Source organism: Oncorhynchus clarkii, chromosome 9 (genome assembly GCF_045791955.1).
Source record: "Oncorhynchus clarkii lewisi isolate Uvic-CL-2024 chromosome 9, UVic_Ocla_1.0, whole genome shotgun sequence".
Taxonomy (NCBI): Eukaryota; Metazoa; Chordata; class Actinopteri; order Salmoniformes; family Salmonidae; genus Oncorhynchus; species Oncorhynchus clarkii.
Genome location: NC_092155.1, coordinates 39175143 through 39192648, shown reverse-complemented (window position 1 = coordinate 39192648; position 17506 = coordinate 39175143). Strand labels below are relative to the sequence as shown.

At 44.1% G+C, this 17506-nt stretch overlaps 1 protein-coding gene across 10 annotated transcripts in view; it reads right to left on the bottom strand.

The window, feature by feature from the left end:
* Positions 1-17506, bottom strand: part of LOC139416277 (IQ motif and SEC7 domain-containing protein 1-like) — a 192965-nt gene that overhangs the window by 35477 nt on the left and 139982 nt on the right. The window contains exons 1-2 of one of the 10 annotated variants that reach the window (XM_071164749.1): positions 3646-3833; positions 3193-3522 (exon numbers count right to left, since the gene is read on the bottom strand). The exons of 5 other annotated variants lie outside the window; for them this stretch is intronic. Coding sequence is in view for 3 of the 5 variants with exons in the window: in XM_071164742.1 (XP_071020843.1) it covers positions 1978-2042 (65 nt within the window). In the remaining 2 variants the exon portion in view is untranslated. Of the gene's footprint in view, positions 1-1977; positions 2306-3192; positions 3523-3645; positions 3834-11749; positions 11966-17506 lie in introns of those variants that run through there. 4 more of the 10 variants (XM_071164752.1, XM_071164745.1, XM_071164751.1 and 1 more) reach the window with 4 other exon arrangements.

Below are 17506 nucleotides of genomic sequence, written 5' to 3'. Positions count from 1 at the left end.
GGATCTTTATTAAATAACTCACAAAGGAGAGCTAGTATATAGAAGCAGATTGGAATTTACAGTGTAGTACAGTTGGAAACTGGCTAGCTGTGCCGGATCATTAGGAGTTTCCGGTAGACGTTATGTAGTCGACATCACAGTCGTGATTACAAACTCCTGTAATTTTGACTTCTCAATTTTAAACTACTGTTAACTAATTCAGTCTTAGTGGTTGTGCTAGCAGGAAAGTTGGCACACGGTCTCATGAGCAAGGAACGACTGTCTAGACAGAACACCAGTCCCACGTAGTCTCTGGGTCAAACGGTCTCATCTGGCCTGCAGAAACATGGATACCCACACCGCAATTCTGTTGCAACGCCTATTTTGCCATTGTCTAGCAATGAATCATGCTTCTACTGTAAATAGTTTTAGCCTGGAATCATCACTGTGGAGCTTACTGTATGTCTAAGCCTCCCACTGCCACTTTGACCTATATCAAGCGCCGCAAAAGTCAGATGAAATGTTGGTTTGAGCCACTGTTATTAATGGCTATGACAGGTTCAATGAAGTCATCCCTAACCATCCACAAATGTACTGCACAGAGATGCTAATACTACTGTGATGGAAAAAAATCAATTCCAATTGCATTCGTCACCTACACAGTTTACAGCAGGTATAAAAGAAGCAGCAAAACACTTGTGTGCTAGCTCTCTCAACATTGAGGTAAAATAACCCAACTCAATAAAAATGTGTATTTCCATTTTTTTTTAAGTACCTTCCCTTGCGATGGTCACCCATGTCCATCAGTGTTGCTAACCCACTTCTGCCAAATAGGCACTTGGTATTAACGTCACAAGGTGCTATTATACAAATGACTGTGTACAGGCACATACGGTGGGTGGTACAATCATATATATTAGTCATGCGAGCCCCATTCCTTCATCACTGTGATGCATTATTTTTCTTGTCCATGCATTACTTTCCATTGTAAGTGAATAAGTCCAGCCTTCCGCACCAATGACTCTCACCTGATTGATTCACTGATTATGGGGTTGATTAATGAAGCACATTATTCATATTATTAAGAAATCCACTCTGTATTAAACCAACAGTCCGATATTAACAGGCACAGCAGGAATGCAGTAAAAAACAAGAGACCCTTTTTGAAAGAGTGTCGACTTGGCTCGCCGGTGGCGTGTCACCCTCAGACCACTCACTCAGTCACTCTGGCAGTCATCCACAAAGCACAAAGCACTGCCCATATAGGCTGCTACAGTCCAGTCCTTACCCCACCAACACACAGGCCCAGTCAGACCTGGTGCTGGCTGGCTTCTGTCTGAACCTGAGCCTGACAGTTGTCATGTGCCTCTCTAGTGGCTAACCAGCCAGGCTGTCATTCTCTCAGTAATTAATAATTAAATAATCCGCCGCGCCACACTCAGCACCTGCCCTTGACGATCCAGCCATTACAGGACAGCAATGGAATGATCCTCGACACATGAGGATGGACAGACATACAGTGCACATGCATGTCAGTTGCACTGGCACTATACTGTAGCAGTATTGCTGTAACACATTCAGTAAAGCTATCATTATTCTATTCAGGTATGCAAAGACGCCAAGTGAGAGTGGTCTGTTTTGATAAAAGAAGAGCAGATATCAAAACGGCACACACCGACATCATCTGCATGCAATTCCATTAAGTGGGAGCACAGAATTCATTAGCGTGACCCTGCCATCACTACTGTAAGATATCTACCTTGGCTAATGTGGATATGCTATGCACGTCACTAGAATAGCACTCTGTTCATGTCATATACATATCAGAGCATGCATACAGAGATTGTTGTACACACACACACACACACACACACACACACACTTCTGTTTATGAAGCATTTTCCCCCTATCGCAAGTCATGATAACCTTACCCAGTGACAAAGTGTACAGACGAACAGCTCAGACAGTACACCCACCCACCATACCACCCTGCCTTACCAGCTGTCCAGCTCCAGCTCCAGTAAGGACTGGGTCTTCTCGGAGTTACAGTGCAAACACCACATGTTGGCTAGCAGTCGCAAGACGAGGCATTACCAGCCCACTCTACCAGTCCCCATTACTGCCTACGGATCCCTCTCAGATGGACACAGTCCCATCGCTTAGCTCTCTGGGTGTAGCTTCACGTTAGCAGAAAATATTCCCATTGCTTGGCCTTCCCAAGACAGCTCCCTATGGATGTATGGCAGGCAGGTGGCTAGCAGGGACTGCTAAGTGGCAGTCAGTATAGCCACTGATGGAGCTCGCACTCTCTCTCTCTGTCTCCCCCTCTCCCTCTCTCTCCCTCCCTGTGTGGGCTGTTTTCACTGGCCTGTTAGCAGTATGGAGGGGGGCGGGAGCAGGGAAGGGGGTGTGCTCTGTAGCTAGGCAGAGGAAAGGGGATGGAATTCCTCCGGCAGCACGCTAATGGCATAAGGGGAAAATACAAATTACCCTGGGACCAAGGAGGATAGAAGAAGTCATTCAGTCATGCTATCTGAGGGAGTAAAAACATTTAAAAAACTTGAAAGAGGCTGGGATGGAGGGAGAGAGGATGGGCGAATAAGGGGAATGAGCAAGGGGCAGAGAGAGTAGGGCTGAAGTAGGGAGAGATGGTAGAGAGAAAGGGAGAGAGATGGTAGAGAGAGAAGTGAAAGAAGTTAGTCCACAGTCAGCCCAGTGGAGGAATGTAAGTGGGAAGAGAGGAGCTGGCCGACACAGAGAGAGAGAGCAAGCAGTGGAAGCACCTCTATTAATAGAGCCTTTCAGGGTCCAGCAGAATGTTGGGATATATACAACAAGAGGGAAAAGAGGGAGAGAGGGCTTTCTTAGTATGAATTTAGCAGCCCTCCCCTCTCTCTATACATCCCTAATGCAATCCTAACTGCAATCCCATAGGACATAAGAGCTAGTGTACAGTCCCCTAGCCTTTCTGTATCTACACCCCTCTTTATTTCTCTATTTTTGTCTTCAACCCTCTCTCATCCCCTATTCTTTTCATCTTCCTGTTTTATAAGATGTCTCTTCGGCATTCTTTGTAACGTCTGTATTCAGTTCTCTCATGCTCTATCATGGATGGAAGATAATGGAGCAGCACATAGAATGTCTCCCATTGCACCATAATGGCTTAGTTAACCAAGTGTGTCAGTCAGACATGAGCTGCAGCAATACCATTACCTGCTCGAGGTGCTGTGCGCTCTAGTCTCTTTAGGATTGACTGGAGAGGGCCAGAGAACAATTACCCCTCTGAGAGAACGGGTTTGGGCACATGGGGCAGACTAGGCCAAACTGCCCCCCCAGTCAGGGATATTTGGGGGGGGGGGGATAATGACAACAGGTTCCTGGAAAACTAGGAAGAATGGTTCCCAGATGGCTCAGGTTTACTGGGGACACCAATCTCTGACGCGCTTCTCTCAGGAGGAAGGTGGTGATGTCCTCTAATTACAAGCCTGGACCCTGGGCCTCCCCGTGGAGAACATTTTTGCTTCCTTTGTCCCCTTTTCCCATCTGGGACATCAAACAGAAGATTGAGAGAGAGAGAGACACAGAGAGGAATGGAGTCAGAGACCAACAACAGAGAGAGCGAGAAATAGAAGGAAGCACACAAGGAACAAAATGTGAATATTTTACCGTGTGTCTGTGAGCTGAGCGTCGGGTGCGGAAGATAAAGGTTATAGAGACAGCAGACGTCTGTGCCGCTGCAGCAGGAGGAAGGCAGACTGACTGAGGATCTATTTCAGATGGAGATGACTGAGACCCAGACCCTAGTGCTGCTGTACAGCTGTCGACACATTGCACAGCAGCAGAGACTCGACTCGACTTACAGGAATCACCTGTCACGCAGTCTTTCCACTGTTTAGTGAAGTCCCGTTTAGTTCCGGCCGACAGTAAACAAAAACACCCACGCCAAGGAGAAAAACGGTCTCAAAAACCCGCAACATCTTAAAACGTCCTTCAATCCAATTTAAATGCTCATTATTTTGCAATTCAGATGCGTTAGGAAACCTGAGGGGAGAGCATCTTAGCGTTCACCAGCAATTTCAAATGAGCCCCGATGAGTCCTGAATATTATCAAAGCCCCGTGGGCTGCGACAGCAGTCAAAGCTTTGTTGTTTCATCACAAGGGATGAATGAATAAACTCTATCCCTGCTGACATTTGTTTCGAAACAAGACCTGAATAGATATGAGTGGAGGATTTCATTACAGTCTGGTACAGTGTTGAGATATGCAGCTGTGTAATCAAAGGGCACCTCGATTCGTTTGCAATGATTACAAGGTCTGGAGAATATCACTTTTCTTATGGTCGATTAACATTTCTGAGTTTTACACGCAAGTACAGGCTAATTGTATCTGTGTAAAGAAGACGTACGGTTTGAAGAAAAGCTTGTGATGTCTGTCACCAAGTAACCTGGAGATCAGGATTTTTTCAGTATTTGGCTAGAGATCAACAATCGATTCTTTGGACCTCTATTATTTATAGTTTAGATTAATGATCTGCATAAAAAAAAATCCTGTTTTCTGATGACAAGGGTATTTTTCCCCACAGCAATCTTAACTCTCTCACTAAATACACTAAGCCAAACACACATCCTAGCACCGTTAAACTTGGGTACAAGAAAAGTCTGGATTTCTTTAAACACTGAACACACCCTCTGTATCTACATCCTCCATCTCGCTCTCGTTCTCTCTCTGTATACAGTATGTGTGGAAAACCTTCTATATCCCCTCTGCCCTATCCAAGCGTCTGCACGGTTCTTTCCATGGGAATGATGTCATGGTTGGGAATTCCAACAGGAGGCCCTTTCTTTGCTCATAAAAAACCCTATTTCCCCCAACTCACTGCACATGGCTTCCCTGCATTTCAGCTCATACTCCATCGCCCTCTCCTGTCCCCTTTTCCTTCCTATGGCAAGAGCCATAGTAGATCGGGGACATCTCCACTGCATGGCATATAAGTTTTAGCTTCACAGATCATTTCCATATTTCAGTCTAGCAAGAAAAGCAATTCATGAAGAATATTGAGTTAGGAAAGTCTTACATTCAGAAAAGGAAGCGAAAATATGAATGAAAATGGAAAACGGGCATCTGCTACAGTACTGCAGATTCCTAAGACCTCAAGTGTTTTTCCATTGAAGCGATAGCTAGTTTCCTGGAGACCCACTCACAAGAGTTTTATTTTTTTATTGTATATGAAAGAGTTGTGCTGTGCAACGCTGTCTACATGATGTCATGCACCATTTATCATATCTGCTTTTGCAAGCCAAAAGCCGGTAAGCGCTGCACCAGAAATGGAAAAGAAAACGAAAAGTCGGGCTCTCGGCCCGGTCTGGAAGCAATTAGCTTGGCGATGTCATTGTTTGATACTGCAGCGGTTTAACAGAGAAGTAGGGGGCCGGGATATTTGGAGTGAATTGTAAGCAACTCGTTAAAAGTAAAAACTAACACAGTTTTACCATTAAAACTGGGGGGGGGGGGGGGGATTCCTGTGTCGAACAGGGAGCTGGAAACAAATGTATAAATGGGCTGGACTGACAGTAATGAAAGGATATGAGGCGTTGCTCATCAGATCAAATTCTGTCTGGCAGCAAAGCTGGAACAGATGTGTTGCCTCTGGGATCCTCAAGGAACCATCAAAGATCATCAGACATCGACTAGTGATGTCGACTGAAGAACGTGTCTCTATATCCGTTAGTAATGCCTGAGCTCTCTAAGTTTAGAATAGGGGGGGATTTGTCTGTCATGTTGTATAGCACCAAAGAATGGAGACAGTGTACTGTATACGTGAAAGTAAGCTAAATATATGGGCTGCTTTTCTTCCTTCCGTCTCTCACTGCAGCAAAACAACAATTAGCTTGCATCAATTAACCCTCCTGTTGTGTTCGTTTCATGTTAATTCATTCTGTGTTACCGGTCCAAAATGACCACCCCATTATAGCCGATTATGAATCCATAATAATACATACAGTATATTATCAGCTAATAGTGTTAGATCTTTTTATCAACTTAAGTTCTTAAGTTTTGAACTTCTATTTGCTATTTATGGCCTGTAGGTCTCATTGACCTGAGCTTATACAACTCGTTTTTGAGTACAAAAAAGCATCATGTATGGACTATTTTGACTATAACAAATACTCAGATGAAACATATTGTGTTGATGCGAATCACCCATTACGTGAAATGTCTGGAGTGACATAGTAGCACGGAGAATTGCCCAACTAGACTATGCATCCCATAAACTGGTGGTAGATTCGTTTCTGGATCTAGACACACCAGCCAAAAACACTTGGACGTGTCTGGTCTACCCCCTTCAAGTTGTCTTTGTAAACGCGTCTCCCCTCAAGTTGGTCATGTTTATCACTATAGTTTCGATCGACTCTGTCAGGAACAGTTCGAAGCAGGATTTTATGTCATCAACTCTGGATATGTCGTATCTCGTTGGCCCTGGGGTCATCCTGGTAACATTTTCAGCCGACCTCTCCTCTCATGTGGGGATGAAGACCAGGACAAATTCCCATTCTTTGATTGGAATGTAACAACAGCCTTAGTCGGGCACCTCTTCCTCATCACTGGATTGCAGGAGGCAGCGTTCATTGCCGCGTGGAACTTTAACAAAAAGTAACTTGAAAATGGTGCTCCCGAATTACTATCAACACATTTTCAGACCAACTCATGCAGATTCTACGCTGGACCACAGCCACACGTCTTTTCGACACGAGTATAAGGCCATCTCCCGTCCTACTCGTGGCAAATCTGACCATGACTCCATTTTGCTCCTCCCCATCTACAAATAAAGACTCCAGAGGGATGTTTCAGTGGTCAGGTCTGTACCACGCTGGTCTGACCAATCAGAATCCATGCTCCAAAACTGTTTTGATCACGTGGCAGCCTTGTCAGGAAAATGAAGGAGTATAGTTAAACAGTACAAATAGAACCTACGCAGATCAATGAATCAATCAATGAAATGTATTTATAAAGCCCTTCTTACATCAGCTGATGTCAAAGTGCTGTACAGAAACCCAGCCTAAAACCCCAAACAGCAAGCAATGCAGGTGTAGAAGCATGAAGATGACAAGAAACAGGTACAGGGACAAAGTGGAGGAGCAATTCAGCGGGTCAGATACAGCCAGGGGCTTCTAATGATCACGGATTATAAAAAGAACGCCAGTCACATTCTGGACAGCAATGCAGCCCTACAGGATGAGTTAACACCTTTTTCTCAAAATTCCAGCAAACACTCTGAGCTGCCGAGGAGAGCCCCCGAGGACAAGGAGGGCTATGCCCTTACGTTCTTCATGGAGGATGTACAGTTGAAGTCATAAGTTTACATACACTTAGGTTGGAGTCATTAAAACTCATTTTTCAACCACTCCAAAAATGTCTTGTTAACAAACTATAGTTTTGGCAAGTCGGTTAGGACATCTACTTTGTGCATGACACAAGTCATTTTTCCAACAATTGTTTACAGACAGATTATTTCACTGTGTCACAATTCCAGTGGGTCAGACGTTTACATACACTAAGTTGACTGTGCCTTTAAACAGCTTGGAAAATTCAAGAAAATTATGTCATGGCTTTAGAAACTTCTGATAGGCTAATTGACATCATTTGAGTCAATTGGAGGTGTACCTGTGGATGTATTTCAAGGCCTACCTTCAAATTCAGTGCCTCTTTGCTTGACATCATGGGAAGATCAAAAGAAATCACAACAACAGCAAAGGATCTTGTGAAGATGCTGGAGGAAATGGGTACAAAAGTATCTATATCCACAGTAAAAACGAGTCCTATATATCGACATAACCTGAAAGGCCGCTCAGCAAGGAAGAAGCCACTGCTCCAAAACCGCCATATAAAACCCAGACTACGGTTTGCAACTGCACATGGGGCAAAAGATGGCACTTTTTGGAGAAATGTCCTCTGGTCTGATGAAACAAAAATGTTTGGAGGCCGAAGAACACCATCCCAACTGTGAAGCACGAGGATGGCAGCATCATGTTGTGGGGGTGCTTTGCTGCAGGAGGGACTGGTGCACTTCACAAAATAGATGGCATCACGAGGACGGAAAATTATGTGGATATATTGAAGCAACATCTCAAGACATCAGTCAGGAAGTTAAAGCTTGGTCGCAAATGGGTCTTCCAAATGGAAAATGACCCCAAGCATACTTCCAAAGGCAAAATGGCTTAAGGACAACAAAGTCAAGGTATTGGAGTGGCCATCACAAAGCCCTGACCTCAATCCTATAGAAAATTTGTGGGTAGAACTGAAAAAGTATGTGCGAGCAGGGAGGCCTACAAACCTGACTGAGTTACACCAGCTCTGTCAGGAGGAATGGGACAAATAACCCAAGTTACACAATTTAAAGGCAATGCTACCAAATACTAATTGAGTGTATGTAAACTTCTGACCCACTGGGAATGTGATGAAAGAAATAAAAGCTGAAATAAATCATGCTCTCTACTATTATTCTGACATTTCACATTCTTAAAATAAAGTGATGATCCTAACTGACCTAAGACAGGGAATTTTTACTAGTATTAAATGTCAGGAATTGTGAAAACCTAAGTTTAAATGTATTTGGCTGAGGTGTATGTAAACTTTTCAACTGTATGTAAGTCATTCAAACAGCTAGCTGTTGTGTTTTCAGACATTTTCAATATCTCTCTCAATATTATCCCAACCTGCTTCAAGATGTCCACAAAGACCACATCACCACCCCCCCACCCCCCCAGCTCAAACTCCATCAAGTTCGCTGACGACACGACAGTAGTAGACCTAATTACCAACATCGACGAGACGGCCTAAGGCGAGGAGGTAGGCACTTTGGCGGTGTGTTGCCGGGTAAACAACCTCTCCCTCAACGTCAGCAAAACAAAGGAGCTGATTGTGGACTTGAACTAGGCTGGGTCCGCCCCCATCCTCATCCACGGAGCCACTGTAGAGATGGTGAAAAAGTTCTCAAAAAAGGAGCTGAAATGGTCAAACACGGACAATGTGGTGAAGAAGAAGGCACGACAGCAACTCTTCAACCTCAGGAGGCTGATTCAATTTGGCCTGTCCCCGAGGGCCCTCGCAGTGTTCTACAGGAGCACCATCGAGAGCCTAGTGACTGGCTACATCACAGCCTAGATGGCCACTCCACTGCCGCTGACCACAAGGCACTAAGGAGGTGACACGCTCAGCCAAACGCACCATTAGGTGCACACGGCCTGTCCTCCAGGACACCTACAGCACCAGGCGTTGCCCTTAAAATGTCATCGAAAATATGTGTAACATTGGATCCCCCTTCCGATCTCTACAACCTACTCAACATTATAAAAGTGAAAGAACATTTTCCAAATGAATATGAAATAAGCATGTATTGATTGCGTATGTCTTTTACACCCCAGAGTTAACACTCGGTGGAAGCACCTTTGGCAGCCATTACAGCTGTGAATCATTTTGATTAAGATTGTATCAAAAAATGTAAAAACATTTTGTTATTGGGAACGGACTGGAGCTGTGTTTGACCATGAATAAATGTTTTGCCTCCAGTCCTCTTTACCAGGTCTCATATTTCACTGTAGTCTCTTCAAGCCCCGCCCCTGTACAGAACCATGCTTCAGCACAGTGCTGCTGTGCTAAAAATAGAGCCATGTGAGAATGGAGGTGACACTGTGGTAAACACACTGTCAGGGAAATTAACAATTCACCACCACCTCTACCCAGAGAATGCTGGTACTTGTTTTTTTTTATTAACCTTTATTTAACTAGGCAAGTCAGTTAAGAACAAATTCTTATTTGCAATGAGAATTTAACTGCCTTGGTCAGAGGCAGAACGACAGATTTTTACCTTGTCAGATTTTTACCTAGTAGAAGTTTGTTTTTTGTCTAATGCTCAGTGATGAAATTCCATTGAAATGGACCTACTTGTAGGGCACAACAAGGAGATATGACACATTACTAGGCTCAGTTAGAGTATTGCCATTACAGTTAAGAGTATCCCTAATGGTCGGCCATTACATACAGAACTGTGCTCAGATTACCCCCAACGTGAGTGACCACGGAGAATATAAATACACAGAATGGCAACTGGAGTGCATGACACAGAATTATCCCTAACCACTTGCGCAGGGACAGATATGTTTTCATCGCCCTAATGGCTAAATTAGGATTGGGGTAGAGTAATCGGATCCTAGATCCGTGGTTAAGGGCTAGCTACACAGAGTGCATGACACTTTGATGGGGGTGGGGCCCGCCAGTTGAGCATCCCTGGTCCAGAGTGATAGGGCCACCTTCTGGCCAGAGATGTTATTGCAGCAATTTCTGTTATCTTCCTATCATTTTTTATTTATGTATTTAACCTTTATTTAACTAGGCAAGTCAGTTAAGAACAAATTCTTATTTACAATGACGCCCTACCAAAAGGCAAAAGGTCTCCTACAGGGACGGGGGCCTGGGATTAAAAATAAATACAATATAAATATAGGACAAAACACACATCACAACAAGAGAGACAACACTACACTACATGAAGAGACCTAATACAACAACATAGCAAGGCAGTGCATAGAGGCATAGTAAGTGCATAGAGGCATATCTATAAACAGCCACACACACAGCGACCCTGAGGGAGAGCTGAGCTATGATCATGAAGTCATAGGACAAGGAGGTCAGGCATCTCTGTGACAATGGCGGGAGGAGGGAGGGAGGGTGGAATCAAGGAGATGGAGTTATTCAAAGATTCACAGGATGGAATCAGACACTGACCTGCTTTTGCTCGTGAGTTAAGACGGTTCTATTTGAAGCAGTGCATAGAGGCGTTTGTGTCATGCGGCATGTTAAGACGGTCAATTGACTTATAGTTCACAGAATGCTTGATGCTTATTTAAAAATAAATACATGTTGAATTTCATCAAAACATCAAAATACCAAAGCAGTATCTGGCAGGCCTGCACGGTTTCAATTTCTAAACATGATCAAACTGTGTCTCATCGTTTTCTGGTACTGGAAAAATAGAAGTACAGTTGCATTATTACTGTATGTCACAACAATAAAACAATAAATTTCAAACACTTCTAATCTACTGGATAAAACTGAGAACTCCCTAACTCTCCTTCAGCAGTCAAACATTGTGGGACCCTTAGAACCCAACTACAGCTTTGAGTTGACATCTGCTTCCTGGTCAAACTGCACCATGGTGACCAATCCATCATCAGACAGACTCCCCGTCCGTAAAGCGAAGGCCAAACGTTGTAAAAAGACACCTCCCTCGGCTCTCCTTCCTTTGTCTGTTTCCTAAAAGGATTTTCAACGGCTTTGATATATCAGAGGGTAAAAACTGTCTGCTTCTGACGGTCCCAGAAATAGATTGAAACCTGATATCTGTCCTCCAAGCGCAAACTGTGTGAGTAGAAAAGCTCTTGATATAATAACTGGCCTGTGTTTGTTTTGGGCCATCGACAAGCACGCCTGTCTATGCAATCAAATTAGAGACACAAAAGCAAAGTGAAATCGAATGATGCTGTTGATTTGTGCAAATTGACTGTACGGCCCACAATAACAGCTGTTGTCGGTTTAATCTGCCTGCACTATTGGTTAATCGCATCAGTGATCAGAGGTGAATTTTTTTGGTAGTTGAATAAGGTGAATTTTTTTTGTTGTTGAAGTATGTCCGCACCATGTAAGTATTACAAGGAGGTGGAAAAGAGTAAGCGAGAAAGAGAGCCACCCTCACATTCCCCCTCACTCACTCACCTTCCAAACCACATCCAGCTAATCACTTCTCCAGACCTTCCCTCTGCGTTGTGTCTCCTGTTCTCTCCCTCTCCTGCTCTCTGTAGCCTGCTCCCTCAGCCCTGGGCTTCTGCTGGAGGTCTGCTAGATCTGCTATCCCACTGTGTGCTCCCCTGCGCTACCCTGGCAGTGACCACAGTGTCTCTGTAACATCCCAGCCCCCTGGCCAGAGACACTGGGGCTATTGAGCCCTAGAGGAGCACCTCCCTGTCCGGCCGTCTGCACTGGCGCTGACCATTGTTTGTGTTGGCACAGGGCATAAAGCAAGCCTTTCTCATGCCGCCCGCTGCATCATACATTTTCCATGTTTGATTAGGGGAAATACAGACAGAGAAAAACAGGGCCTGCCCTGTGGCGAGGCTAGAGGACGTGTCACACTGTCAAAGACCTGCGGCAAATAATATACTGTATATTACACAGGTTTCTTTAAGAGAAAGAAATGACACAGATAAAGTTGACACGGGCAAAGGTTGAGAGTATGAGAGCTGTGCGGAATTACTTTTTAATTTCGCTCTCCTACTTTGTACTCCTTCTGAAAGTGAGAACACTGATGATATTTCACATTAACGACCTCCTCATTTGGCTGTAGACAGTAGTACAATATTTCATTTCCCATAAAGTTGTTTTTGGAGAAAGCGCTTCGTATTAAATGATTTAGGCCAGCTGTAGGAGTGACTGCAGCCACGGGGCTTGTCAAGTTAATGACCGAGAAGGTGATTAGCACTGAGTGACATAATCACTTAATGTCGTGCAAAGGATGGGAAGGCTGAGATAAGGAACACTATATCACAGTGATTTGGGATGTACAGTTAGATCTCAACTTGAAGAAAAAGGGGAAATCTTCCACACAATATTAACCTTGCCTGCCAGGCTTCTAGGTTATCCTATAGTGCCGTTGGACACACAGCTGTTAAAAGAGACTCATACAAGCCACAGAGCGTTGCTGTTCAAATCCCAGAGCCAACTAGGTGAAAAATCTGCTGATGTGCCCTTGAGCAAGGCACTTAACCCTAATTGCTCCTTTAAGTCGCCCTGGATAAAAGTGTTGAATGTATGAGTGGGGATCCCAAAAGGTGTCCAGCAGGCCCTCATATAATGATACTGTAACAAACACTAGAGTAGTATGTAACTGAACTATAGACTTAAGGACAGGCTTCCATTGGACAGCCAGATAGCTATAGTTTGACCCCTGAAAGCAGTGTGTTGGTGTTTGGGGAAACTGCAATGTCAGGTCCTCAAAATTTGTTAACGAAAGGAAATCCTGCCCAGTTTCTAGCGTCTTCTCTTTTCTAAAACTCTGCAAATCTGAGTGGAAAACAACAACCAAATCCAAACCCCTATCACACAACGTACCTCTGAAAACTGTCAGCGTAGGCCTATCAGTTTACTGGAGATGGTAACCTGGGACGTTTGCATTTTTTTTTCCCCAACTGCAAATGGACCTGGATCATTAGTATTTAAATATTAACTAAAATGTTTGCTTGAAAGCATCTAAACAATGAAGGGGAAATTAGGAGATAAATTATTCATTACTTTTGTCCCTGAAATTCCTCCACTTGTAAAGCCTTGGGTCTGTCGTATGTAGCAATGGACACAGAATATAGGTCACTAGGTAAAATAACGTGGATACAAAGTGTCCTTTAAGGGGGGGGTGACTAACTAAGATTTAACCAGTCATACGTTTTATTATTTTGCTCTCACTAAATGCCCCCCCCCCCTCCTATCTAATGTGAATATGAGCAACTAAGCAAACTTTTCTGCAGGTCACAAGTGTCAAGAAATGTATTCACGTCGACACATTCCAGTGGAACCAGATATCCTGAGTGTGCACATTCCATTCATACTTCATTTCCAGCAAGTCCTGGAAGTGTGCAAGTCAGCACATCTACTGTCTCTCCATATTCACAAAAACCCTCCAAGCTGACAGGAAGGATAGCCCTCTTTTTATAAGTTTGTGAGAACTGCATGTCAAGACCCGTGCCATGCCGCAGGCAGGGAGTGGCAATGTTTCTAATAAATTAAATATAAAGCACCACGTTTTATGTTTCGGCAGCCCTGACACCTCAGTTTGAGATAGTGCCAAGGTATTCACTAGAAGGGGGGATAGTCCTATGCAGGACACATGGATTCATTTACAATTACCAACAACAAAAGACACAGGACTAACTTTGTTTTGTGTCCATTAAATCCATTCAGAGCCACAATCTCCTGGATCTCATCAGACATCCTATTGAAAGTCGATAGGGATGGAAGCCATTTGTTTGGAATGGAGCGAGAAAAACCACACAACATTCACACACCCACAATACATCAACACACAGTCAGCTCAAAACACTCCAACCCCAATTAGGTCTTGCAGAATGAATTACAAAAATGACAGTCATTACGGAGAAATGAATTATAGCCGGTGTCAATCTGTCCGCTGTCTCGGCCTTATCCTGGGCAGTGTGATATATGCTCCATAAGGCTTACTGCTTTAATGACGGCATGACATGGTATCCCTGGTATTCGTGGGCTGCAGGGTCTATTGACCCGTAGCCTCTAAATGACTCATTAGAAGCCCCCAGGCCCAGTTCTCCCAGCCTACAGGATAACCCGAGGATAATACTCAGGTCAATTCAAGGGTAGCGGGCCTCATCTGCAGTCTGAATGACCCCTGCTCCCTGATCTCGTACGAACCATCCTGATCTCGTACGAACCATCCTGATCTCGTACGAACCATCCTGATCTCATGAGGGCACATTCTGTTTCGCTACAGAATGTGAGCTCGCAAGATCAAGATGGTTCGTACAAGGCTAACTTTAACTGTGAGTACATTTAAAATAATCAACCAGTCTCTTAAGTTAAAGTGGCTACTACTATACAACCCAAACTGAATTCGGTCATCAAAGATACCCAGTCATTCTAATCCAATGACCTTCTTCCAAAGCTGAGGTGCCACTCGGAAAAAGTAGCTTTTTCCACAAGTCATTCCCACTGTGATACCACATAAAATAGCACCAGACACTCCTAAATGTAATCTGTGAGTGACATAAACCAACAGGGGCCATTTCAGAGAGTGTTTTCTCTAATGGCGAAGTCCGTTTTCTCACAATGTACAACCTTAGTATCTACTGTGGAAACAGAGATTACATGACTTTCTTCATGACACTTTCTCCTTTATCTCCTTGTCAAACGCTTGTTATTCTCCTGTCTTAGATTTTATGTTAGTTTTGAAACAAAGGATGGGCTGTTCGGACTTAGGTAGAGGCAGTCCAAATCAAAAAGGTATTATGTTTGTGCCAAAAGGATCCGCTTCAACCTTCGGATGTGTAAGTTCTGTTTTAGATAGGAAGGTCTGCAATTGGAAATAAACCTCACCCAGTGCATTTTTAGATTCCTCTTTTTGTAAAAAAAAAAAAATGTAAATTAAGAAACAGTCTGATACCCCCCAAAACAGATGTTTACTCTCTCCATGGCGACGCTAGCCAGAGCTAAAGGAGAGGAGAAACTAAGCTGGTACACAGAAACCACACAGGCACAGCTCGGGTGTGCTTTCACACCAGCCTCCCTGACAACCAGGATATTACCCTTTCCAATCCACACACGTGTACTATAGACGCATAGCAGAACCACAGAGCTGAGAGCCCAGTCTTTACTGCCAGGAGAGCTGAACAGGAGGGCCAGTGTGAGGGTGACAAGTCCCCTTTATCGGTCTGGAGGTTAAGTATGTTAACATTGACTTGTGCAGTCACAAGGTTAAGTTAAGTTGTTTTAAGCAGAGGGTTGATCTTGAGGTAAATCATATTTTATAGAGGCAGACACCATGCTGAATACAGAGCAGAGAACAGTGTTGTGCACTGTCATTTCCAACATCTTTATTTAGTGGTACATTTTAGTCAGTGGATAAACATACAATGGAATGTGGAGAAAACACCTGGGATTCAGAACTCTGTGAATTCTGACTAATGATCCTGAGGGGAACTCCGTGTCTCATTAGGATCTCTAGCAGAAAAACAAAAGACAACAAAACAACAAAGAACGTCTTGATGGGATAGAGCGAGAGAGAGCAAGATCGAGTGAGAGAACGAGGGAGGAGGGGTGGCTATTAAGGGAGGGAAGTACACAACGCGGTATGGAAACAATCCACACATACAGTACTGTAGTTTCCCCAACCTCCATTCTGCCATATGACTGAGAGAGAGAGACCACTCACAGCTCTGTGTGTTTCATTTGCTCTGGTAAAGCCATCCATTTTGTATACAGCTCAAATGACTGCAGATCAGTAGTTCTGAGTGAACGGCGAAAAACAGGCAGGGGTCTGTTATAACCAACACTGCCTCGCTTGCATCGGCAGGAACAATTGAGGAAGAATCAGTGTGCAGTCAGAGGGTCCCATCCTGTCCGCTACAGGTTTAATTGAAAATATGCTAATAGGGTGCTGCCGGGTGCTGATCAAGATGAATCACCCTGGAGCTCTGCCGTGAGTCAGAGGGGAGAGCTGGGCTGGCTGGGGAGACATGGCTGCTCTGCTCCATCATAGACAGGACAGGAAGGAAGATCCAGCATAGATAGGACAGGAGGGAACAACAATTGGTCTACAGCAGGGATGGGAAACTTTGATAGGGGTGGGGGCCACAAAAAAAAAACAGAACTCATGAGGGGCCACAGTGTCTCGCAAAGAGAACGGCAGTAAATCGTTACAAAGAAATTAAGCTCAGTCAATCCGGAACATTTCTAAAACTTTGAAAGTTTCTTCAAGTGCAGTCGCAAAAACCACCAAGCGCTATAATGAAACAGGCTCTCATGAGGACTGCCACAGGAATGAAAGACCCAGAGTTATCTCTGCTTTACAGAGTTCAAGTAACAGACACATCTCAACATCAACTGTTCAGAAGAGACTGTGTGAATCAGGCCTTCATGCACAAATTGATGCAAAGAAAACACTACTAAAGGACACCAATAATAAGAAGAGACTTGCTTTGGCCAAGAAACATGAGCAATGGACATTAGACCGGTGGAAATCTGTCCATTGGTCTGATGATTTCAAATTCGAGATTTTTGGTTCTAACCGCTATGTCTATGTGAGACGCAGAGTAGGTGAACGGATGATCTCTGCATGTGTGGTTCCCACCGTGAAGCATGGGGGAGGTGGTGTTATGGTGTGGGGGTGCTTTGCTGGGGACACTCTCTGTGATTTATTTAGAATTCAAGGCACACAACCAGCATGGCTACCACTGCATTCTGCAGTGATACGCATCCAACCTGGTTTGCGCTTAGTGGGACTATCATTTGTTTTTTAACAGGACAATGACCCAACACTCCTCCAGGCTGTGTAAGGGCTATTTGACCAAGGAGGAGAGTGATGGAGTGCTGCATCAGATGACCTGGCCTCCACAATCACCCGACCTCAACCCAAATGAGATGGTTTCGGATGAGTTGGACCGCAGAGTGAAGGAAAAGCAGTCAAGTGCTCAGCATGTGGGAACTGTTGGAAAAGCATTCAAGGTGAAGCTGGTTGAGAGAATGCCAAGAGTGTGCAAAGCTGTCAGGGGCAAAGGGTGGCTACTTTGAAGAATATTTCGATTTGTTGAACACTTTTTTTGTTACTACATGATTCCTTGTGTGTTATTTGATAGTTTTGATGTCTTCACTATTATTCTACAATGTAGAAAAAAAGTACAAATAAAGAAAAACCCTTGAATGAGTAGGTGTGTCCAAACTTTTGACTGGTACTGT